Below are 26210 nucleotides of genomic sequence, written 5' to 3'. Positions count from 1 at the left end.
ATGAATCTCAGTGGCGTGGATTCCTGGAAGCAAAGACAGGCGGTGATTGTTACCATGGACCCATACCAGGTCAACCTCTACCAAAGCTACACCACTTTCACTGGGACCAGGGTAAAAGCCAAGCACCCTGTGGCAGTCCTGGGAGGACATGAGTGTGTTGCAGATGGAGGCCGCTGCAATCACGTCTACGAACAACTGCTACCAGTACAGAGCCTCTACACCAATTACCTGGTTCCTTCCATGCACATGACCCAATCAACAGACTTTGTCAACATTGTGGCCTCAGAGGACAACACTCTAGTGAAGATCTTTGAGGGAAAGGTATCCACTGCTAAACAGCTGAATGAGGGGCAGGCGTATGTGGTTTCTGTCCAACCCAAAAATCCACTGATCATCAAAAGTGATAAGAAGGTCATGGTGATGTACTTCAGCAACAACAAGCCCTACGATCCATTCCTCACCAACATCCTCCCAATGTCTGATCTAGCCAATGAGTGGTCGGTGGACACGCAGAGCAAATTCGAGAGCACGTTGGTCATTGTCTCCGAGGGGGAAGGGATCAAAACCGTTAAAGTCTGTGAAAAAAATAACTGTGTGAAATCTCTCCAATGGACATCATTCAACTCAGACCCTAAGTACATGTGGGTAAATATTCCATTGGGAGAGCAGCAACAGCATTTCTCCATCAAAGGCGACTCCCTCATGGCTGTTTACGTTTATGGTGGCATGCCAAGAGACGGCTACGCTACAACAGGAGTATGTTCCAAAGGTACGCTGTTTAATAGACACATCCACTTAAATGGCCTATCAACTGCTCCTCAATACCTCCCCTGTTAAAGAGTACAACTCTTTAACAACCCAATGCAACTCAACACATTGCAATTCTACGCAACACAATAAAACAAATCGCAACACAAAAAAATGCACTGCATGAAAACTAGTGTTAGTCTTGAATGTTACTTCTGTACTCCCTCAGGCACTGCACCACCCACTCCACCCCCAGACACCTGTGAGAACGTCAAATGCAGAGAAAAGGAAGAATGTACAAAGGGGGTTTGTGCCCACATCTCCAAAGCAATCTGCAGGGCCGTGGGCGACCCCCACTACCTCACCTTTGATGGGGAGCGATTTGACTTCCAGGGCACCTGCTCTTATGTCATGGCCACGGTTGTTAAATCTGAACCTGGCCTCATCCCGTTCACTGTCCTGACCAAGAACAACCACAGAGGGAACAACAGGGTGTCTTTCGTAAGGAAAGTCTCAGTCATGGTCTATGGGCTGACTGTTGTGATCAGCACGCATAAAGGGAAGGTTGAGGTAAGTAACAAGAGACCAGAGGGAAATGATCAGGATTGGGGTTGGTTCCATGGTAAATTTGGTCAATCCAGGAGGTGAACTGAGTGGTTTTTCCATATGCTTATTGATCTTTTCTTAGGTGAATGGTGAGAATGTCTACCTGCCTGTGACCCTAGCCAGGGGGAACCTAACGGTGGTGTATAGTGGCAGCTATGCTGTTCTGAAGACAAACTTTGGCCTGAAGGTTATGTACGACTGGAACATGAAGTTCTACGTCACTGTCCCCAGCAGCTACTTCCGCACCCTGGGTGGGCTCTGTGGGAACTACAACGGGGATCGCAATGACGAGTTCACTAACCCCAAAGGTAACAAGGAACCCACAGTGGTGAAGTTTGCCCAGAGCTGGAGAACTGAAGACGGCGACTTGTTCTGTCATGATGACTGCCAAGGGAAATGTCCTAGCTGCACTCCGGCTCTCCAACAGAAATACAAGGAAGAGAAGTTATGTGGTCTCTTGGCCAAAAAAGATGGCCCATTCGCCAGCTGCCACAAGGTCCTGGACCCAGGCATGTTCATGGACAACTGTGTCTATGACATCTGCATCAATAAAGGCATCTATCAGTTCCTCTGTGAGAACATGAAAAGCTACAATGATGCCTGCTTGGCCGAGGGGGTCAAAATTAGCCCTGAGTGGAGGACAATCACTGGATGCTGTGAGTTTTCCTCTTTCCAGACATTTCATGCAGATTTTTAGATTGCACTTTTCACTATTATTTAAATCTATTTTCTCATTTCACATTTGCAGCACTGGAATGTCCGTCAAACAGCTACTACGAGGCATGTGGCACAGCTTGCCCTGCCTCTTGTTCAGATCTAGATGCCGAAGCAAAGTGCAAGGAACCCTGTGTGGAGACCTGTCAATGCAACAAGGGCTTTGTCCTCAGTGGAGACAAATGCGTCTCCAAGGAGAGCTGTGGCTGCTCTTATGAAGGACGATACTACCCGTCTGGAATGAAGTTCTGGGAAGATGACAAATGCACAAAGCAGTGTGAATGCAATCCAGGAACAGCCAAGGTTGAATGCAAAGCAACAGCATGCAAGAAGTCAGAGATGTGTGGCCAGCAGAGTGGTAAGAGAGATTGCTACCCAACATCTTATGCCACTTGCCAAGGTTCAGGCGACCCCCACTACCGCACGTTTGATGGCAAGAGGTTCGACTTCCAGGGAACGTGTACTTACGTTCTCTCCAAATTGGTCAGCAAAGATGACAAGTCTCTGGCGCCTTTTGAGGTGCTTGTAAAGAATCAGAATAGGGGGAGGAACACGGCAGTGTCTTACACAAAGACAGTCACCGTCATTGTCTTCAAAAAAATCATCACCATGAGTAGGGACAACCCTGGCAAAGTATTGGTAAGCTACCTTAAAATGTTATCCATTCCAAATGAATGACACAATTGCATTCCGGGTTTACTTGGTCAATGAGCTTTTATGATTATACTACTTAATGAAAGAGGAAATATCAGGACAGTATCGTCCTTCGTGTTTCATTAACGTTTCTTTCTCTCTTCCCAGGTCAACAACCAGTATGTGAACTTGCCATTTGATGTAGAAGATGGCCAACTGTCCATCTTCCGCAGTGGGTATTTCGGGGTGGTGAAGACCAAATTTGGCCTGACACTGAAGTTCAACTGGAACAGCCACGTCTCCCTAACCCTCCCCAGCTCCTACTCAGACCTCATCGGAGGGCTCTGCGGAAACTGGAACGGCCAACGGAACGACGACCTCCTCAAACCAGACAAGAGCCCTGCCAACTCCTCAACAGTATTTGGGGACAGCTGGAAAGTGGGGAACGACCCTGGCTGCTCCAGCGACTGCAACGGCAAGAAGTGCCCCACCTGTGACCACAGCCTGATGCTTGATTACCAAACAGGGAAGTACTGCGGCAGGATCACAGACAAAAACGGTCCGTTCAAGCACTGCCACGCCAAGGTGGACCCCACAGAGTACTATGAGGACTGTGTGTTTGATATGTGTCTGTACCGTGGCCATGCCTCTGCCCTCTGTAACGCCCTCAGCACCTACACCACTGCCTGCCAGGATGCCCCTGCCAAGGTGGAACAGTGGAGGTCGGACAGCTTCTGTCGTAAGTAGTGCACAGACACACCTCATCAGATGTGTATTTCTAACAACAACTGTAACAATTATGGTCATTACAATAAGTCAGAAGTGGCTTGTCTAGCTAACAGCTCCTGGTTCCGACATTATTAAATTCTATCATGTTTGACCTAATGTGTTGTAGCATCTTCCTGCAAGGCCAACAGCCACTATGAGGTGTGTGCCTCAGGCTGCCCCCAGACCTGCAGCAGCCTCGATGAGCCTGAGAGCTGTGAGAACTCCCTGTGCACCGAGGGCTGTGTCTGTGACGACGGCTTCATACTGAGCGACAGTGAGTGTGTGCCACTGGCTGAATGTGGCTGCGTTCACCAAGGCCAATACTACCAGATGGGCCAGGTGTTCTTCCCCAACGGCCAGTGCAAAGAGCGCTGTGTGTGTAAAAAGGATGGACACATGGAGTGTAATGTGAAGTTTGCCTGCGGTCCCAATGAGAAGTGCCAGGTCCAAGACGGGGTGCAGGCTTGTATACCCATGAGCACGGGCACTTGCCATGTGAGCGGGGCCAGGAGATTCCACTCGTTCGATGGCAACTGCTTCAGCCTACATGGGGACTGTGTGTACAAAATGTCGGAGGTTGTGGAGAAAGACGGATCGATGGCTCCATTTGTTGTGTCAGTGCAGCAGTTGACCAAGATGGATGATGCAATGGTCACCAGGAGGGTTGAAATACAGGCCTACAAATACAAGATATCTATGTCTCCCAGAGTTATATGGGAAATAACGGTAGTTTTCTGTCTTGATTTACTCATTTCAGTATTAAAAAGCAACACTTGATTCGAAAAACGGATGTTTTCAATCTTTCCTCCTTTCACAGGTGGATGACGTTGCAACAAATCTCCCACTGTCACTCGGAGATGGAAAGGTCAGGGCCTACCAGAACGGCATTAACATCATCGTGGTAACAGACTTTGGCTTGATGGTGACCTACGACACCGTTGCTGGCGCCATCATACAGCTTCCATCCACTTACAAAGGTGTTACCGGTGGTCTCTGTGGCAACTATAATGACAAGAAGGAGGATGACTTCCTGCTGCCCAGTGGGCTGCAGGAGTCGTCTGTGGAGAAGTTTGCAGCGGGGTGGTTAGTGGTTCAGGAAGGGGTCAAATGTCAGACAGGATGTGACGGTGGCTTGAAGTGTCCTCCCACCAGTGGACCCCCGCCGGCTTGTAGCATCATAAAGTCAACCAAGGGTCCATTTGCCCAATGCCATGCTGTTGTGCCACCACAAGAGCACTTTGAGGAGTGCATGAAGGAGGGAGAGGGTGGAGATGCCCTGTGCCGCCACTTACAGACCTATGTGACTTTCTGTCAGGCATCCGGTGGCCTTGTCAGCAGCTGGAGATCTGACCAGTTTTGTCGTGAGTGAATTTTGATATTGAAAGTTAATTGACCTTATCCTGGTTTATTTTAGTGTGCAATATTTTTCTGACCTAATGCTCTGCTGAAAAACAATTGAAGCTGAAGCTGATTTAAGTTTTTTGATAACATGCATCTCCTCCCATTTCCATCTGTCCTCTAGCTCTGACGTGTCCAGCTAACAGTCACTATGAGTTGTGTGCCGACACCTGTTCTTCCACCTGTGACTCTCTCAGTGAGTCTCCCAAATGCCCACTATGCCAGGAGGGCTGCCAGTGTGACGACGGCTTTGTGTTTGATGGTGGCAAGTGTGTCCAACTGGAGAACTGTGGCTGTGTGGTTGATGGACACTATTACAAGGTGATTACTGATTTATTGACAATAAATTGCCATTTCATATCCCAAAAATGCAATAATATCCTAAAGTCATTTTTACAATTATAGGCCTATATCTGTTCTACGCTAAATGCAAATATATATAATCAATCTCTATCCTTGGTAAATATTTATTGTTTACAATCATCCTATGGTTTCCACCATAGTATAAACACTCAATGATATCACTGATATGTTTTGCTGGTTTTCAGTCTGGCCAGTCTGTGATGCTTGGCAACTGTTCTGAGACCTGCAGCTGTGCAGCAGGAGTGTTCACCTGCAAGAACTCACAGTGCAAAGAGGGTCAGAAATGTGGGTTGAAGAATGGAGTCATGGACTGTTACAGCACAGGTAAAAAAACATTAATAATAATGCAACCCAACAGATATGGCTTTGTGTTAGTACATTTGGATGTGGAATTTTGGACTTTGTTGATGTTTCTATTTTGATATTGCAATGAGCAAGCTATGTTAACATCTCTAATACCCATTTTGTCAGACCCCTGTGAGGACACTGAGTGCCGTGAGAAGGAAAACTGTGTGGTGAAGAACAATAAGGCGGTATGTGTGGCCCAGTCCAAGGCCACCTGCAGGGCTGTGGGCGACCCCCACTACCTCACCTTTGATGGGGAGCGATTTGACTTCCAGGGCACCTGCTCTTATGTCATGGCCACGGTTGTTAAATCTGAACCTGGCCTCATCCCGTTCACTGTCCTGACCAAGAACAACCACAGAGGGAACAACAGGGTGTCTTTCGTAAGGAAAGTCTCAGTCACGGTCTATGGGCTGACTGTTGTGATCAGCACGCATAAAGGGAAGGTTGAGGTAAGTAACAAGAGACCAGAGGGAAATGATCAGGATTGGGGTTGGTTCCATGGTAAATTTGGTCAATCCAGGAGGTGAACTGAGTGGTTTTTCCATATGCTTATTGATCTTTTCTTAGGTGAATGGTGAGAATGTCTACCTGCCTGTGACCCTAGCCAGGGGGAACCTAACGGTGGTGTATAGTGGCAGCTATGCTGTTCTGAAGACAAACTTTGGCCTGAAGGTTATGTACGACTGGAACATGAAGTTCTACGTCACTGTCCCCAGCAGCTACTTCCGCACCCTGGGTGGGCTCTGTGGGAACTACAACGGGGATCGCAATGACGAGTTCACTAACCCCAAAGGTAACAAGGAACCCACAGTGGTGAAGTTTGCCCAGAGCTGGAGAACTGAAGACGGCGACTTGTTCTGTCATGATGACTGCCAAGGGGAATGTCCTAGCTGCACTCCGGCTCTCCAACAGAAATACAAGGAAGAGAAGTTATGTGGTCTCTTGGCCAAAAAAGATGGCCCATTCGCCAGCTGCCACAAGGTCCTGGACCCAGGCATGTTCATGGACAACTGTGTCTATGACATCTGCATCAATAAAGGCATCTATCAGTTCCTCTGTGAGAACATGAAAAGCTACAATGATGCCTGCTTGGCCGAGGGGGTCAAAATTAGCCCTGAGTGGAGGACAATCACTGGATGCTGTGAGTTTTCCTCTTTCCAGACATTTCATGCAGATTTTTAGATTGCACTTTTCACTATTATTTAAATCTATTTTCTCATTTCACATTTGCAGCACTGGAATGTCCGTCAAACAGCTACTACGAGGCATGTGGCACAGCTTGCCCTGCCTCTTGTTCAGATCTAGATGCCGAAGCAAAGTGCAAGGAACCCTGTGTGGAGACCTGTCAATGCAACAAGGGCTTTGTCCTCAGTGGAGACAAATGCGTCTCCAAGGAGAGCTGTGGCTGCTCTTATGAAGGACGATACTACCCGTCTGGAATGAAGTTCTGGGAAGATGACAAATGCACAAAGCAGTGTGAATGCAATCCAGGAACAGCCAAGGTTGAATGCAAAGCAACAGCATGCAAGAAGTCAGAGATGTGTGGCCAGCAGAGTGGTAAGAGAGATTGCTACCCAACATCTTATGCCACTTGCCAAGGTTCAGGCGACCCCCACTACCGCACGTTTGATGGCAAGAGGTTCGACTTCCAGGGAACGTGTACTTACGTTCTCTCCAAATTGGTCAGCAAAGATGACAAGTCTCTGGCGCCTTTTGAGGTGCTTGTAAAGAATCAGAATAGGGGGAGGAACACGGCAGTGTCTTACACAAAGACAGTCACCGTCATTGTCTTCAAAAACATCATCACCATGAGTAGGGACAACCCTGGCAAAGTATTGGTAAGCTACCTTAAAATGTTATCCATTCCAAATGAATGACACAATTGCATTCCGGGTTTACTTGGTCAATGAGCTTTTATGATTATACTACTTAATGAAAGAGGAAATATCAGGACAGTATCGTCCTTCGTGTTTCATTAACGTTTCTTTCTCTCTTCCCAGGTCAACAACCAGTATGTGAACTTGCCATTTGATGTAGAAGATGGCCAACTGTCCATCTTCCGCAGTGGGTATTTCGGGGTGGTGAAGACCAAATTTGGCCTGACACTGAAGTTCAACTGGAACAGCCACGTCTCCCTAACCCTCCCCAGCTCCTACTCAGACCTCATCGGAGGGCTCTGCGGAAACTGGAACGGCCAACGGAACGACGACCTCCTCAAACCAGACAAGAGCCCTGCCAACTCCTCAACAGTATTTGGGGACAGCTGGAAAGTGGGGAACGACCCTGGCTGCTCCAGCGACTGCAACGGCAAGAAGTGCCCCACCTGTGACCACAGCCTGATGCTTGATTACCAAACAGGGAAGTACTGCGGCAGGATCACAGACAAAAACGGTCCGTTCAAGCACTGCCACGCCAAGGTGGACCCCACAGAGTACTATGAGGACTGTGTGTTTGATATGTGTCTGTACCGTGGCCATGCCTCTGCCCTCTGTAACGCCCTCAGCACCTACACCACTGCCTGCCAGGATGCCCCTGCCAAGGTGGAACAGTGGAGGTCGGACAGCTTCTGTCGTAAGTAGTGCACAGACACACCTCATCAGATGTGTATTTCTAACAACAACTGTAACAATTATGGTCATTACAATAAGTCAGAAGTGGCTTGTCTAGCTAACAGCTCCTGGTTCCGACATTATTAAATTCTATCATGTTTGACCTAATGTGTTGTAGCATCTTCCTGCAAGGCCAACAGCCACTATGAGGTGTGTGCCTCAGGCTGCCCCCAGACCTGCAGCAGCCTCGATGAGCCTGAGAGCTGTGAGAACTCCCTGTGCACCGAGGGCTGTGTCTGTGACGACGGCTTCATACTGAGCGACAGTGAGTGTGTGCCACTGGCTGAATGTGGCTGCGTTCACCAAGGCCAATACTACCAGATGGGCCAGGTGTTCTTCCCCAACGGCCAGTGCAAAGAGCGCTGTGTGTGTAAAAAGGATGGACACATGGAGTGTAATGTGAAGTTTGCCTGCGGTCCCAATGAGAAGTGCCAGGTCCAAGACGGGGTGCAGGCTTGTATACCCATGAGCACGGGCACTTGCCATGTGAGCGGGGCCAGGAGATTCCACTCGTTCGATGGCAACTGCTTCAGCCTACATGGGGACTGTGTGTACAAAATGTCGGAGGTTGTGGAGAAAGACGGATCGATGGCTCCATTTGTTGTGTCAGTGCAGCAGTTGACCAAGATGGATGATGCAATGGTCACCAGGAGGGTTGAAATACAGGCCTACAAATACAAGATATCTATGTCTCCCAGAGTTATATGGGAAATAACGGTAGTTTTCTGTCTTGATTTACTCATTTCAGTATTAAAAAGCAACACTTGATTCGAAAAACGGATGTTTTCAATCTTTCCTCCTTTCACAGGTGGATGACGTTGCAACAAATCTCCCACTGTCACTCGGAGATGGAAAGGTCAGGGCCTACCAGAACGGCATTAACATCATCGTGGTAACAGACTTTGGCTTGATGGTGACCTACGACACCGTTGCTGGCGCCATCATACAGCTTCCATCCACTTACAAAGGTGTTACCGGTGGTCTCTGTGGCAACTATAATGACAAGAAGGAGGATGACTTCCTGCTGCCCAGTGGGCTGCAGGAGTCGTCTGTGGAGAAGTTTGCAGCGGGGTGGTTAGTGGTTCAGGAAGGGGTCAAATGTCAGACAGGATGTGACGGTGGCTTGAAGTGTCCTCCCACCAGTGGACCCCCGCCGGCTTGTAGCATCATAAAGTCAACCAAGGGTCCATTTGCCCAATGCCATGCTGTTGTGCCACCACAAGAGCACTTTGAGGAGTGCATGAAGGAGGGAGAGGGTGGAGATGCCCTGTGCCGCCACTTACAGACCTATGTGACTTTCTGTCAGGCATCCGGTGGCCTTGTCAGCAGCTGGAGATCTGACCAGTTTTGTCGTGAGTGAATTTTGATATTGAAAGTTAATTGACCTTATCCTGGTTTATTTTAGTGTGCAATATTTTTCTGACCTAATGCTCTGCTGAAAAACAATTGAAGCTGAAGCTGATTTAAGTTTTTTGATAACATGCATCTCCTCCCATTTCCATCTGTCCTCTAGCTCTGACGTGTCCAGCTAACAGTCACTATGAGTTGTGTGCCGACACCTGTTCTTCCACCTGTGACTCTCTCAGTGAGTCTCCCAAATGCCCACTATGCCAGGAGGGCTGCCAGTGTGACGACGGCTTTGTGTTTGATGGTGGCAAGTGTGTCCAACTGGAGAACTGTGGCTGTGTGGTTGATGGACACTATTACAAGGTGATTACTGATTTATTGACAATAAATTGCCATTTCATATCCCAAAAATGCAATAATATCCTAAAGTCATTTTTACAATTATAGGCCTATATCTGTTCTACGCTAAATGCAAATATATATAATCAATCTCTATCCTTGGTAAATATTTATTGTTTACAATCATCCTATGGTTTCCACCATAGTATAAACACTCAATGATATCACTGATATGTTTTGCTGGTTTTCAGTCTGGCCAGTCTGTGATGCTTGGCAACTGTTCTGAGACCTGCAGCTGTGCAGCAGGAGTGTTCACCTGCAAGAACTCACAGTGCAAAGAGGGTCAGAAATGTGGGTTGAAGAATGGAGTCATGGACTGTTACAGCACAGGTAAAAAAACATTAATAATAATGCAACCCAACAGATATGGCTTTGTGTTAGTACATTTGGATGTGGAATTTTGGACTTTGTTGATGTTTCTATTTTGATATTGCAATGAGCAAGCTATGTTAACATCTCTAATACCCATTTTGTCAGACCCCTGTGAGGACACTGAGTGCCGTGAGAAGGAAAACTGTGTGGTGAAGAACAATAAGGCGGTATGTGTGGCCCAGTCCAAGGCCACCTGCAGGGCTGTGGGCGACCCCCACTACCTCACCTTTGATGGGGAGCGATTTGACTTCCAGGGCACCTGCTCTTATGTCATGGCCACGGTTGTTAAATCTGAACCTGGCCTCATCCCGTTCACTGTCCTGACCAAGAACAACCACAGAGGGAACAACAGGGTGTCTTTCGTAAGGAAAGTCTCAGTCACGGTCTATGGGCTGACTGTTGTGATCAGCACGCATAAAGGGAAGGTTGAGGTAAGTAACAAGAGACCAGAGGGAAATGATCAGGATTGGGGTTGGTTCCATGGTAAATTTGGTCAATCCAGGAGGTGAACTGAGTGGTTTTTCCATATGCTTATTGATCTTTTCTTAGGTGAATGGTGAGAATGTCTACCTGCCTGTGACCCTAGCCAGGGGGAACCTAACGGTGGTGTATAGTGGCAGCTATGCTGTTCTGAAGACAAACTTTGGCCTGAAGGTTATGTACGACTGGAACATGAAGTTCTACGTCACTGTCCCCAGCAGCTACTTCCGCACCCTGGGTGGGCTCTGTGGGAACTACAACGGGGATCGCAATGACGAGTTCACTAACCCCAAAGGTAACAAGGAACCCACAGTGGTGAAGTTTGCCCAGAGCTGGAGAACTGAAGACGGCGACTTGTTCTGTCATGATGACTGCCAAGGGGAATGTCCTAGCTGCACTCCGGCTCTCCAACAGAAATACAAGGAAGAGAAGTTATGTGGTCTCTTGGCCAAAAAAGATGGCCCATTCGCCAGCTGCCACAAGGTCCTGGACCCAGGCATGTTCATGGACAACTGTGTCTATGACATCTGCATCAATAAAGGCATCTATCAGTTCCTCTGTGAGAACATGAAAAGCTACAATGATGCCTGCTTGGCCGAGGGGGTCAAAATTAGCCCTGAGTGGAGGACAATCACTGGATGCTGTGAGTTTTCCTCTTTCCAGACATTTCATGCAGATTTTTAGATTGCACTTTTCACTATTATTTAAATCTATTTTCTCATTTCACATTTGCAGCACTGGAATGTCCGTCAAACAGCTACTACGAGGCATGTGGCACAGCTTGCCCTGCCTCTTGTTCAGATCTAGATGCCGAAGCAAAGTGCAAGGAACCCTGTGTGGAGACCTGTCAATGCAACAAGGGCTTTGTCCTCAGTGGAGACAAATGCGTCTCCAAGGAGAGCTGTGGCTGCTCTTATGAAGGACGATACTACCCGTCTGGAATGAAGTTCTGGGAAGATGACAAATGCACAAAGCAGTGTGAATGCAATCCAGGAACAGCCAAGGTTGAATGCAAAGCAACAGCATGCAAGAAGTCAGAGATGTGTGGCCAGCAGAGTGGTAAGAGAGATTGCTACCCAACATCTTATGCCACTTGCCAAGGTTCAGGCGACCCCCACTACCGCACGTTTGATGGCAAGAGGTTCGACTTCCAGGGAACGTGTACTTACGTTCTCTCCAAATTGGTCAGCAAAGATGACAAGTCTCTGGCGCCTTTTGAGGTGCTTGTAAAGAATCAGAATAGGGGGAGGAACACGGCAGTGTCTTACACAAAGACAGTCACCGTCATTGTCTTCAAAAACATCATCACCATGAGTAGGGACAACCCTGGCAAAGTATTGGTAAGCTACCTTAAAATGTTATCCATTCCAAATGAATGACACAATTGCATTCCGGGTTTACTTGGTCAATGAGCTTTTATGATTATACTACTTAATGAAAGAGGAAATATCAGGACAGTATCGTCCTTCGTGTTTCATTAACGTTTCTTTCTCTCTTCCCAGGTCAACAACCAGTATGTGAACTTGCCATTTGATGTAGAAGATGGCCAACTGTCCATCTTCCGCAGTGGGTATTTCGGGGTGGTGAAGACCAAATTTGGCCTGACACTGAAGTTCAACTGGAACAGCCACGTCTCCCTAACCCTCCCCAGCTCCTACTCAGACCTCATCGGAGGGCTCTGCGGAAACTGGAACGGCCAACGGAACGACGACCTCCTCAAACCAGACAAGAGCCCTGCCAACTCCTCAACAGTATTTGGGGACAGCTGGAAAGTGGGGAACGACCCTGGCTGCTCCAGCGACTGCAACGGCAAGAAGTGCCCCACCTGTGACCACAGCCTGATGCTTGATTACCAAACAGGGAAGTACTGCGGCAGGATCACAGACAAAAACGGTCCGTTCAAGCACTGCCACGCCAAGGTGGACCCCACAGAGTACTATGAGGACTGTGTGTTTGATATGTGTCTGTACCGTGGCCATGCCTCTGCCCTCTGTAACGCCCTCAGCACCTACACCACTGCCTGCCAGGATGCCCCTGCCAAGGTGGAACAGTGGAGGTCGGACAGCTTCTGTCGTAAGTAGTGCACAGACACACCTCATCAGATGTGTATTTCTAACAACAACTGTAACAATTATGGTCATTACAATAAGTCAGAAGTGGCTTGTCTAGCTAACAGCTCCTGGTTCCGACATTATTAAATTCTATCATGTTTGACCTAATGTGTTGTAGCATCTTCCTGCAAGGCCAACAGCCACTATGAGGTGTGTGCCTCAGGCTGCCCCCAGACCTGCAGCAGCCTCAATGAGCCTGAGAGCTGTGAGAACTCCCTGTGCACCGAGGGCTGTGTCTGTGACGACGGCTTCATACTGAGCGACAGTGAGTGTGTGCCACTGGCTGAATGTGGCTGCGTTCACCAAGGCCAATACTACCAGATGGGCCAGGTGTTCTTCCCCAACGGCCAGTGCAAAGAGCGCTGTGTGTGTAAAAAGGATGGACACATGGAGTGTAATGTGAAGTTTGCCTGCGGTCCCAATGAGAAGTGCCAGGTCCAAGACGGGGTGCAGGCTTGTATACCCATGAGCACGGGCACCTGCCATGTGAGCGGGGCCAGGAGATTCCACTCGTTCGATGGCAACTGCTTCAGCCTACACGGGGACTGTGTGTACAAAATGTCGGAGGTTGTGGAGAAAGACGGATCGATGGCTCCATTTGTTGTGTCAGTGCAGCAGTTGACCAAGATGGATGATGCAATGGTCACCAGGAGGGTTGAAATACAGGCCTACAAATACAAGATATCTATGTCTCCCAGAGTTATATGGGAAATAACGGTAGTTTTCTGTCTTGATCTACTCATTTCAGTATTAAAAAGCAACACTTGATTCGAAAAACGGATGTTTTCAATCTTTCCTCCTTTCACAGGTGGATGACGTTGCAACAAATCTCCCACTGTCACTCGGAGATGGAAAGGTCAGGGCCTACCAGAACGGCATTAACATCATCGTGGTAACAGACTTTGGCTTGATGGTGACCTACGACACCGTTGCGGGCGCCATCATACAGCTTCCATCCACTTACAAAGGTGTTACCGGTGGTCTCTGTGGCAACTATAATGACAAGAAGGAGGATGACTTCCTGCTGCCCAGTGGGCTGCAGGAGTCGTCTGTGGAGCAGTTTGCAGCGGGGTGGTTAGTGGTTCAGGAAGGGGTCAAATGTCAGACAGGATGTGACGGTGGCTTGAAGTGTCCTCCCACCAGTGGACCCCCGCCGGCTTGTAGCATCATAAAGTCAACCAAGGGTCCATTTGCCCAATGCCATGCTGTTGTGCCACCACAAGAGCACTTTGAGGAGTGCATGAAGGAGGGAGAGGGTGGAGATGCCCTGTGCCGCCACTTACAGACCTATGTGACTTTCTGTCAGGCATCCGGTGGCCTTGTCAGCAGCTGGAGATCTGACCAGTTTTGTCGTGAGTGAATTTTGATATTGAAAGTTAATTGACCTTATCCTGGTTTATCTTAGTGTGCAATATTTTTCTGACCTAATGCTCTGCTGAAAAACAATTGAAGCTGAAGCTGATTTAAGTTTTTTGATAACATGCATCTCCTCCCATTTCCATCTGTCCTCTAGCTCTGACGTGTCCAGCTAACAGTCACTATGAGTTGTGTGCCGACACCTGTTCTTCCACCTGTGACTCTCTCAGTGAGTCTCCCAAATGCCCACTATGCCAGGAGGGCTGCCAGTGTGACGACGGCTTTGTGTTTGATGGTGGCAAGTGTGTCCAACTGGAGAACTGTGGCTGTGTGGTTGATGGACACTATTACAAGGTGATTACTGATTTATTGACAATAAATTGCCATTTCATATCCCAAAAATGCAATAATATCCTAAAGTCATTTTTACAATTATAGGCCTATATCTGTTCTACGCTAAATGCAAATATATATAATCAATCTCTATCCTTGGTAAATATTTATTGTTTACAATCATCCTATGGTTTCCACCATAGTATAAACACTCAATGATATCACTGATATGTTTTGCTGGTTTTCAGTCTGGCCAGTCTGTGATGCTTGGCAACTGTTCTGAGACCTGCAGCTGTGCAGCAGGAGTGTTCACCTGCAAGAACTCACAGTGCAAAGAGGGTCAGAAATGTGGGTTGAAGAATGGAGTCATGGACTGTTACAGCACAGGTAAAAAAACATTAATAATAATGCAACCCAACAGATATGGCTTTGTGTTAGTACATTTGGATGTGGAATTTTGGACTTTATTGATGTTTCTATTTTGATATTGCAATGAGCAAGCTATGTTAACATCTCTAATACCCATTTTGTCAGACCCCTGTGAGGACACTGAGTGCCGTGAGAAGGAAAACTGTGTGGTGAAGAACAATAAGGCGGTATGTGTGGCCCAGTCCAAGGCCACCTGCAGGGCTGTGGGCGACCCCCACTACCTCACCTTTGATGGGGAGCGATTTGACTTCCAGGGCACCTGCTCTTATGTCATGGCCACGGTTGTTAAATCTGAACCTGGCCTCATCCCGTTCACTGTCCTGACCAAGAACAACCACAGAGGGAACAACAGGGTGTCTTTCGTAAGGAAAGTCTCAGTCACGGTCTATGGGCTGACTGTTGTGATCAGCACGCATAAAGGGAAGGTTGAGGTAAGTAACAAGAGACCAGAGGGAAATGATCAGGATTGGGGTTGGTTCCATGGTAAATTTGGTCAATCCAGGAGGTGAACTGAGTGGTTTTTCCATATGCTTATTGATCTTTTCTTAGGTGAATGGTGAGAATGTCTACCTGCCTGTGACCCTAGCCAGGGGGAACCTAACGGTGGTGTATAGTGGCAGCTATGCTGTTCTGAAGACAAACTTTGGCCTGAAGGTTATGTACGACTGGAACATGAAGTTCTACGTCACTGTCCCCAGCAGCTACTTCCGCACCCTGGGTGGGCTCTGTGGGAACTACAACGGGGATCGCAATGACGAGTTCACTAACCCCAAAGGTAACAAGGAACCCACAGTGATGAAGTTTGCCCAGAGCTGGAGAACTGAAGACGGCGACTTGTTCTGTCATGATGACTGCCAAGGGGAATGTCCTAGCTGCACTCCGGCTCTCCAACAGAAATACAAGGAAGAGAAGTTATGTGGTCTCTTGGCCAAAAAAGATGGCCCATTCGCCAGCTGCCACAAGGTCCTGGACCCAGGCATGTTCATGGACAACTGTGTCTATGACATCTGCATCAATAAAGGCATCTATCAGTTCCTCTGTGAGAACATGAAAAGCTACAATGATGCCTGCTTGGCCGAGGGGGTCAAAATTAGCCCTGAGTGGAGGACAATCACTGGATGCTGTGAGTTTTCCTCTTTCCAGACATTTCATGCAGATTTTTAGATTGCACTTTTCACTATTATTTAAATCTATTTTCTCATTTCACATTTGCAGCACTGGAATGTCCGTCAAACAGCTACTACGAGGCATGTGGCACAGCTTGCCCTGCTTCTTGTTCAGATCTAGATGCCGAAGCAAAGTGCAAGGAACCCTGTGTGGAGACCTGTCAATGCAACAAGGGCTTTGTCCTCAGTGGAGACAAATGCGTCTCCAAGGAGAGCTGTGGCTGCTCTTATGAAGGACGATACTACCCGTCTGGAATGAAGTTCTGGGAAGATGACAAATGCACAAAGCAGTGTGAATGCAATCCAGGAACAGCCAAGGTTGAATGCAAAGCAACAGCATGCAAGAAGTCAGAGATGTGTGGCCAGCAGAGTGGTAAGAGAGATTGCTACCCAACATCTTATGCCACTTGCCAAGGTTCAGGCGACCCCCACTACCGCACGTTTGATGGCAAGAGGTTCGACTTCCAGGGAACGTGTACTTACGTTCTCTCCAAATTGGTCAGCAAAGATGACAAGTCTCTGGCGCCTTTTGAGGTGCTTGTAAAGAATCAGAATAGGGGGAGGAACACGGCAGTGTCTTACACAAAGACAGTCACCGTCATTGTCTTCAAAAACATCATCACCATGAGTAGGGACAACCCTGGCAAAGTATTGGTAAGCTACCTTAAAATGTTATCCATTCCAAATGAATGACACAATTGCATTCCGGGTTTACTTGGTCAATGAGCTTTTATGATTATACTACTTAATGAAAGAGGAAATATCAGGACAGTATCGTCCTTCGTGTTTCATTAACGTTTCTTTCTCTCTTCCCAGGTCAACAACCAGTATGTGAACTTGCCATTTGATGTAGAAGATGGCCAACTGTCCATCTTCCGCAGTGGGTATTTCGGGGTGGTGAAGACCAAATTTGGCCTGACACTGAAGTTCAACTGGAACAGCCACGTCTCCCTAACCCTCCCCAGCTCCTACTCAGACCTCATCGGAGGGCTCTGCGGAAACTGGAACGGCCAACGGAACGACGACCTCCTCAAACCAGACAAGAGCCCTGCCAACTCCTCAACAGTATTTGGGGACAGCTGGAAAGTGGGGAACGACCCTGGCTGCTCCAGCGACTGCAACGGCAAGAAGTGCCCCACCTGTGACCACAGCCTGATGCTTGATTACCAAACAGGGAAGTACTGCGGCAGGATCACAGACAAAAACGGTCCGTTCAAGCACTGCCACGCCAAGGTGGACCCCACAGAGTACTATGAGGACTGTGTGTTTGATATGTGTCTGTACCGTGGCCATGCCTCTGCCCTCTGTAACGCCCTCAGCACCTACACCACTGCCTGCCAGGATGCCCCTGCCAAGGTGGAACAGTGGAGGTCGGACAGCTTCTGTCGTAAGTAGTGCACAGACACACCTCATCAGATGTGTATTTCTAACAACAACTGTAACAATTATGGTCATTACAATAAGTCAGAAGTGGCTTGTCTAGCTAACAGCTCCTGGTTCCGACATTATTAAATTCTATCATGTTTGACCTAATGTGTTGTAGCATCTTCCTGCAAGGCCAACAGCCACTATGAGGTGTGTGCCTCAGGCTGCCCCCAGACCTGCAGCAGCCTCAATGAGCCTGAGAGCTGTGAGAACTCCCTGTGCACCGAGGGCTGTGTCTGTGACGACGGCTTCATACTGAGCGACAGTGAGTGTGTGCCACTGGCTGAATGTGGCTGCGTTCACCAAGGCCAATACTACCAGATGGGCCAGGTGTTCTTCCCCAACGGCCAGTGCAAAGAGCGCTGTGTGTGTAAAAAGGATGGACACATGGAGTGTAATGTGAAGTTTGCCTGCGGTCCCAATGAGAAGTGCCAGGTCCAAGACGGGGTGCAGGCTTGTATACCCATGAGCACGGGCACCTGCCATGTGAGCGGGGCCAGGAGATTCCACTCGTTCGATGGCAACTGCTTCAGCCTACATGGGGACTGTGTGTACAAAATGTCGGAGGTTGTGGAGAAAGACGGATCGATGGCTCCATTTGTTGTGTCAGTGCAGCAGTTGACCAAGATGGATGATGCAATGGTCACCAGGAGGGTTGAAATACAGGCCTACAAATACAAGATATCTATGTCTCCCAGAGTTATATGGGAAATAACGGTAGTTTTCTGTCTTGATCTACTCATTTCAGTATTAAAAAGCAACACTTGATTCGAAAAACGGATGTTTTCAATCTTTCCTCCTTTCACAGGTGGATGACGTTGCAACAAATCTCCCACTGTCACTCGGAGATGGAAAGGTCAGGGCCTACCAGAACGGCATTAACATCATCGTGGTAACAGACTTTGGCTTGATGGTGACCTACGACACCGTTGCGGGCGCCATCATACAGCTTCCATCCACTTACAAAGGTGTTACCGGTGGTCTCTGTGGCAACTATAATGACAAGAAGGAGGATGACTTCCTGCTGCCCAGTGGGCTGCAGGAGTCGTCTGTGGAGCAGTTTGCAGCGGGGTGGTTAGTGGTTCAGGAAGGGGTCAAATGTCAGACAGGATGTGACGGTGGCTTGAAGTGTCCTCCCACCAGTGGACCCCCGCCGGCTTGTAGCATCATAAAGTCAACCAAGGGTCCATTTGCCCAATGCCATGCTGTTGTGCCACCACAAGAGCACTTTGAGGAGTGCATGAAGGAGGGAGAGGGTGGAGATGCCCTGTGCCGCCACTTACAGACCTATGTGACTTTCTGTCAGGCATCCGGTGGCCTTGTCAGCAGCTGGAGATCTGACCAGTTTTGTCGTGAGTGAATTTTGATATTGAAAGTTAATTGACCTTATCCTGGTTTATCTTAGTGTGCAATATTTTTCTGACCTAATGCTCTGCTGAAAAACAATTGAAGCTGAAGCTGATTTAAGTTTTTTGATAACATGCATCTCCTCCCATTTCCATCTGTCCTCTAGCTCTGACGTGTCCAGCTAACAGTCACTATGAGTTGTGTGCCGACACCTGTTCTTCCACCTGTGACTCTCTCAGTGAGTCTCCCAAATGCCCACTATGCCAGGAGGGCTGCCAGTGTGACGACGGCTTTGTGTTTGATGGTGGCAAGTGTGTCCAACTGGAGAACTGTGGCTGTGTGGTTGATGGACACTATTACAAGGTGATTACTGATTTATTGACAATAAATTGCCATTTCATATCCCAAAAATGCAATAATATCCTAAAGTCATTTTTACAATTATAGGCCTATATCTGTTCTACGCTAAATGCAAATATATATAATCAATCTCTATCCTTGGTAAATATTTATTGTTTACAATCATCCTATGGTTTCCACCATAGTATAAACACTCAATGATATCACTGATATGTTTTGCTGGTTTTCAGTCTGGCCAGTCTGTGATGCTTGGCAACTGTTCTGAGACCTGCAGCTGTGCAGCAGGAGTGTTCACCTGCAAGAACTCACAGTGCAAAGAGGGTCAGAAATGTGGGTTGAAGAATGGAGTCATGGACTGTTACAGCACAGGTAAAAAAACATTAATAATAATGCAACCCAACAGATATGGCTTTGTGTTAGTACATTTAGATGTGGAATTATGGACTTTGTTGATGTTCTTATTTTGATATTACTTTGAGCAAGATATGTTAACATCTCTAATTCACATTCTGTCAGACCCCTGTGAGGACTCTGTGTGCCGTGAGAAAGAGAACTGTGTGGTGATGAACAATAAGGCGGTGTGTGTGGCCCAGTTCAAGGCCTACTGCTGGGCGTTCGGTGACCCTCATTACTCCACATTCGATGGCCAGCCCTTCTCCTTCATGGGCACCTGCTCCTACATTCTGGTGAATACGACGGGCAAAGATCCCTCCCTGCCTCAGTTCAGCATCCTGACCAAGAACGAGCTGCGCGGCAACTCCGAGGGCTCCTTCGTCAAATCAGCCATCATAGACCTGAGTGGTCACAGGATCACCATTCTCAGTGGCCAAAGAGGGACAGTGGAGGTGGGTGGCTTCCAGTTATACTTGATACAGATTTTCCATGTTATAATTGAATGTAAGAATCCTCAATGCTCTCCATCCGCTTTAAGTCCTCTTTAAATCCTCATCTCTCTATCGTCTCAGATTGATGGCATTAGGTCTGACCTCCCTGTGAGTTTGGAGTCTGGCAGCATCAGAATCACAGAGTCTGGTATTCGAGGGACAATCCAGACAGATGTTGGCCTGGAGATCACTTTTGACTGGACCAGCCTCTTCATGGTGACCATCACCAGCAGTTACTACAACAACCTCGGTGGCATCTGTGGCAACTACAATGGTAACAAAGAAGATGACTTCACCACTCCCACAGGTGTGCTTTCAGCAAATACCACGGCGTGGGTGGCATCCTGGAGTGTTGCCGACGGTGACCCATTCTGCTGGCACGTCTGTAACAGCAACTGCCCCATGTGCTCAGATGCAGACCGGGCACTTTACACTGGACCACAGTACTGTGGTTTGATGACAGACGGCGGGGGCCCATTTGAACAGTGTCATAAGAAAGTGCCGGTGAAGGAGTTTGCCTTAGACTGCCTCTATGATGTGTGTCTGAATGAGGGTCGACAGGAGGTGTTGTGTGAGGCCTTGGCTAACTACGTGGCCGAATGTCAGCAGGCTGGGGCTGTAGTCTCACCACTGTGGAGAAAGGCCTCCAACTGCCGTAAGTACTCAGCTATAACAAAACATCACATTTAGGAACTCAGATCTCCTCAAATGTGTATAATGACACGATAGACCAAATTCTGCATTTGCAGAATGTATTAGGACTACATTTGTGATGTTTGTTTTTTCTCAACTCGAACAGCCCTGGCTTGCCCATACCACAGCCACTATGAGCTATGTGGCACTGCCTGCCCTGCTACCTGTGCCGATCTCAATGTCCCAGAGATCTGTTCCAAAGTCTGTGTGGAGGGCTGCCAGTGCGACAAGGGTTACGTGCTCAGCGGTGAACACTGTGTCGTCAAGGAGACAGGGTGTGGCTGTACACACAATGACCACTACTACCTGCCCGAAGAAACCTTCTGGGAGGGCAACACATGTCAGAGTAAGTGTGTGTGTGACGGAGCCACACAGAAGGTGGTGTGTATGCCCAGGAAGTGCAAGGCTAGTGAGCACTGTGCAGTGGTCAATGGGGTTCAGGACTGCTACCCCCTCAGCTTCAAGACCTGCTCAGCACAGGGGGACCCCCACTTCCGCACCTTTGATGGGAAGCGCTTCGACTTCCAGGGAAACTGTATCTACAAGCTGGCGGGCGTCTGCTCCAAAGATCCTGATCTGGAGAACTTTGAGGTGACTCTGGAGAACAACAACAGAGGCAGCACCAGAGTCTCCTACGCCAAGGTGGTGACTGTCATTGTGTTGGGAAGTAGTTACACCTTCACAGGTGATTATCACGGCAAAGTCCTGGTGAGTAATACAGGTCCTTCACTAGTTGTTGATATTAACTATTTTGTATAATATATTGTTTTGAAAAAAGAAATCACTCTTATGGAATTCCACTCTCTTTTTTCACTGGACTGTATTTTAGGTGAACAATGTCCTGACATCTCTGCCATACTACTCCAACAACACTGAGGTTCAGATCTACAGAAACAGACGTTTTGCTGTTCTGGAGACTCATTTCGGTCTCAAGGTCTCCTTTGACTGGTCCAGCGAGGTGAGGGTGAAGGTCCCGAGCACCTACCACAACGCCATCTGTGGTCTCTGTGGCAACCTCAATGACAACCCTGATGACGACCTGCTTCTGCCCAACGGGAAAAAGCCCATGAGTCCCAAGGAGTTTGGAAACAGTTACTGGGTAGCTGACGTACCGGGCTGCTCCCACGAGTGCAAAGATTGTTCCGTTGTAGACATCCCCCTTATAAAGCCCAAATATGTCAGCGCCTGTGATGTCATTGTGGATAAGAGTGGTCCCCTCAGAGACTGCATTGGTAGAGTGGAGTCTAATGAGTACAAAGAAGACTGCATCTATGACATGATACTCAACAACGGCCTACTGACGGCAGCCTGTGACATCATCACCAACTATGTAGAAGAGTGTCAGGAGAAGGGAGGGAAAATTGAGGCCTGGAGGAGTAAAGACTTCTGCCGTAAGTCCTCTGGTTTTGTATCACAAATGTTCAGGTTTATGATGAGTCGCAATTCATAAATTCTTTAAAACAGGAATCTGAGTAAAATAAGACTGCAAATTCTAAACCCTACATTTTAAATGAAATCCTGAAACTTTAAAATTATAACTGATTCCACAGACCTCTCTTTCTCCCTGTGTGTTTTCAGACCTCCCCTGTCCAGAGAACAGTGTCTACAGCCTCTCGGCCTCCGGGTGCCCGGCCACATGCTATTCCATGACCTCCGCCCCAGGATGCACCACTCCTCCAGGGGAGGGCTGTCAATGCAAACCTGGTTTCCTGCAGAGCGATGACAAGTGTGTTCATGTGAAGAACTGTGGCTGTCACCACAAGGGTCGCTACTTTGTGTCCGGCGAGGTCTTCTATAAGGAGGAGAACTGCCACCACCGCTGCAGCTGTAACTCCGGCGAGATGGCCTGTGAGGTGGCGCCCTGCGGTCCGAAGACCACGTGTGCGGTGGTGAAGGGGGTCAGGGGCTGTTACATTATCAGTAGCCCAGATTCAAACAACCAGTCATGGATTGAAAAACTCCTTAACAAATATGTCAAACCTGTACATGTCAAGTTTGGAGGCTAGAACATTTACATTTTAAAATAAGATCTCATGGCTCTAAAATATCCTTAAAAAGTGTCCCTTTCATGTCCTGGTTGTAGGCTAAAGCATTTCAACATAAAATCGAAAAATTCTCTTAAAATGACCTTCTGTATGTGATAACATATTCCGAACCATATAATGTTGTGAGGGATTATGAGTATTCATGCATGGAATTGTTATTGAACTCTATATTCATTCAAATTGAAATATAATCCCAGAGTTGTGTATTACTAAAACTCAGATCATCTCTGTACGCATGTATCTGTGTCTATCCTTTACAACTTTCAAAAGCCAAATAATAAACATATAGCAGCAAAATGAGTCTGTGTCATCTGTTTATCCAGCATTTAGTAGTAATGGTGGAATTACTACAGTTTTGGTAACTGTAATAACTCATACCCTCTCAAGTAATTCATTCAAACAAAACTGTTGAGTATATTAATCTTGAAGTATATGTCATGCCATATTGTATACTGCCTCTGCTCACTGAAAAAAAGACAATCCCCTTACATTGATGCCTTTTTGCAAATCCAATTAGTTTTCACGTTTCATGTCATAATATAGATTTCTGGGGGTTGAAATGACATGGAAACAATGTTGATTCAACCAGTTTTTGTCCAGTGGGTGTTATTGCAAAATAACACAAATCAGTTTGGTGGTTTGGCTGTGGAATTGTTGTGGCTGTTGGAATTTTTTTCTCTCCAAAAAGCAGAAGTTTGACAGTAATTTCAGTGAAATCAATGTTTTATTTTGACATCAGTACTCCTACACAACCCTCCAGTCCTCAATAAGAATAATTTGCCCAGCCACTGCTGGTCAGATAACACACAGCAGAGCTGTTGGTACTACGTTCTTGGATCAAAGATTGTATTAATTACATATTTTCTGGAATACAACTCTCCTTCCTACAGGGCTAAAGCTGTTATGCACTGTCAATACATTCTACAGATATCTCTGCTAACTCTAATCTCCCTGCAAGGTACGTTTTATCTTTGTTTCGGTTAATTATATCTATCAGTGGTTTTTCTCATCACAAGGGCAATGATGTTTTAAATCGCGGTTTTCAGGCACACTGGCCCAGAACTGGTCAGTTTGGTACAGGGACAGGGACAGGGACAGGACTATCGTTATCTGTGCATCAAAAGGCTCATCAGTGGTATTTGACTGTACATACAGCTACCCAGCTACCCAGATAGTTAGAAGAAGGATATGGTTCACTCCGAGAGACTAGACGGCTCACAGCAAGGAGATGGAGTGTTTAACACATCTGGACTGATTAAGACAAGATACAGTATAAGAACAGAGTTTTATGACCAAGACAATAACTGCACACTGAAACTCAACAATGTGACTGAAGATGACAGTGGTCGATTTTTCTTCCGATTTTAATCAAATACAAGTAATGACGCCCCTCAGGGATTTACAGGATCATTGGGTGTGGACCTGAAAATATCAGGTAAATCTAGACTTATGTACAGTTGAAGTCGGAAGTTTACATACACTAGGTTGGAGTCATTAAAACTCGTTTTTCAACCACTCCACAAATGTCAGGTTAACAAACTATAGTTTTGGCAAGTCGTTTAGGACATCTACTTTGTGCATGACACAAGTGATTTTTCCAACAATTGTTTACAGACAGATTATTTCACTTATAATTCACTGTATCACAATTCCAGTGGGTCAGAAGTTTACATACACGAAGTTGACTGTGCCTTTAAACATCTTGGAAAAATCCAGAAAATGTCATGGCTTTAGAAGCTTCTGTTAGGCTAATTGACATCATTTGAGTCAATTGGAGGTGTACATGTGGATGTATTTCAAGGCCTACCTTCAAACTCACTGCCTCTTTGCTTGACATCATGGGAAAATCAGAAGAAATCAGCCAAGACCTCAGAAAAACAATTGTAGACCTCCACAAGTCTGGTTCATCCTTGGGAGCAATTTCCAAATGCCTGATGGTACCACGTTCATCTACACAAACAATAGTACACAAGTATAAACACCATGGGACCACATAGCCGTCATACCGCTCAGGAAGGAGACACGTTCTGTCTCCTAGAGATTAACTTAATTTGGTGTGTAAAGTGCAAATCAATCCCAGAACAACAGCAAAGGACCTTGTGAAGACGCTGGAGGAAACAGGTACAAAAGTATCTATTTCCACAGTAAAATGAGTCCTATATCGACATAACCTGAATGGCCACTCAGCAAGAAAAAAGCCACTGCTCAAAAACCGCCATAAAAAAAGGCAGACTACGGTTTGCAACTGCACATGGGGACAAAGATTGTACTTTTTGGAGAAATATCCTCTGGTCTGATGAAACAAAAATAGAACTGTTTGGCCATAATGACCATCATTATGTTTGGAGGAAAAAGGGGGAGGCTTGCAAGCCGAAGAACACCATCCCAACCATGAAGCACGGGGGTGGCAGCATCATGTTGCGGGAGTGCTTTGCTGCAGGAGGGACTGGTGCACTTCACAAAATAGATGGCATCATGAGGCAGGAAAGTTATGTGGATATATTGAAGCAACATCTCAAGACATCAGTCAGGAAGTTAAAGATTGGTCGCAAATGGGTCTTCCAAGTGAACAATGACCCCAAGCATACTTCCAAAGTTGTGGCAAAATGGCTTAAGGACAACAAAGTCAATGTTTGACCCAAGTTAAACAATTAAAAGGCAACACTACCAAATACTAATTGAGTGTATGTAAACTTCTGACCCACTGGGAATGTGATGAAAGAAATTAAAGCTGAAATAAATCGCTCTCTATACTGTTATTCTGACATTTCACATTCTTAAAATAAAGTGGTGATCCTACTGACCTAAAACAGAGAATTGTTACTAGGATTAAATGTCAGGAATTGTGAAAAACTGAGTTTAAATATATTTGGCTAAGTTGTATGTAAACTTCTGACTTCAACTGTACATGTCATCATACTAAACAATTAAGGTATTACCTAATGTACAGTAGAGTGGCCAGTTATTAACCCTTCAACATGTCCTATATTTGTTATACATGTTTCTTCTTCCTCATGTCAGTCTTATCCCTAAAGTTAAATGAAAATGGCCCTGTTAAGAAGAGAGATAATGTCATCCTGGCCTGCACCTCCACCTGTAAACTTCCTCAAATGGAGTTCCTCTGGTTTAAAGATGGCCGCCCACTCTCTGGTGTCCCTGGTGGGCAGTATCCTCTAGGTCCACTTTCCCCTAATGACACTGGGTGCTACTCCTGTGCTCTGGGGCAAGGCATATCTACACCAATACTGCTGGATGTGAGATGTAAGTCAGCAATAAA

At 46.9% G+C, this 26210-nt stretch overlaps 1 protein-coding gene and 1 long non-coding RNA gene across 5 annotated transcripts in view; both read left to right on the top strand.

Annotated features, from left to right (window-relative positions):
• LOC106577653 (IgGFc-binding protein) lies at nt 1–23230 on the top strand. Its single transcript, XM_082969135.1, has 38 exons — nt 1–769; nt 977–1317; nt 1436–2009; nt 2102–2706; nt 2869–3439; nt 3596–4194; nt 4286–4829; nt 4991–5187; nt 5415–5553; nt 5701–6026; nt 6145–6718; nt 6811–7415; nt 7578–8148; nt 8305–8903; nt 8995–9538; nt 9700–9896; nt 10124–10262; nt 10410–10735; nt 10854–11427; nt 11520–12124; nt 12287–12857; nt 13014–13612; nt 13704–14247; nt 14409–14605; nt 14833–14971; nt 15119–15444; nt 15563–16136; nt 16229–16833; nt 16996–17566; nt 17723–18321; nt 18413–18956; nt 19118–19314; nt 19542–19680; nt 19828–20156; nt 20277–20850; nt 20995–21596; nt 21718–22279; nt 22467–23230. The coding sequence occupies exons 1-38, from the start codon at nt 1–3 to the stop codon at nt 22892–22894; spliced, it is 17499 nt and encodes a 5832-aa protein (XP_082825261.1). The 3' UTR covers nt 22895–23230.
• Nucleotides 23231–23686: 456 nt separating this feature from the next.
• The window catches only part of LOC106578359 (uncharacterized), a 16194-nt gene continuing 13670 nt past the window's right edge, over nt 23687–26210 (top strand). For 3 of the 4 annotated variants that reach the window (XR_014380528.1, XR_014380529.1, XR_014380526.1), the window contains exon 1: nt 23687–26194. This is a non-coding gene — a long non-coding RNA (uncharacterized LOC106578359). The remainder of the gene's footprint in view (nt 26195–26210) is intronic. The other variant, XR_014380527.1, reaches the window with a different exon arrangement.

The sequence above is a fragment of the Salmo salar genome, chromosome 02 (assembly GCF_965601325.2).
Source record: "Salmo salar chromosome 02, fSalSal1, whole genome shotgun sequence".
NCBI classification, from domain to species: Eukaryota; Metazoa; Chordata; class Actinopteri; order Salmoniformes; family Salmonidae; genus Salmo; species Salmo salar.
Note: the sequence above shows the minus strand (reverse complement) of the source record. Positions and strands in the feature narration are given on the sequence as shown.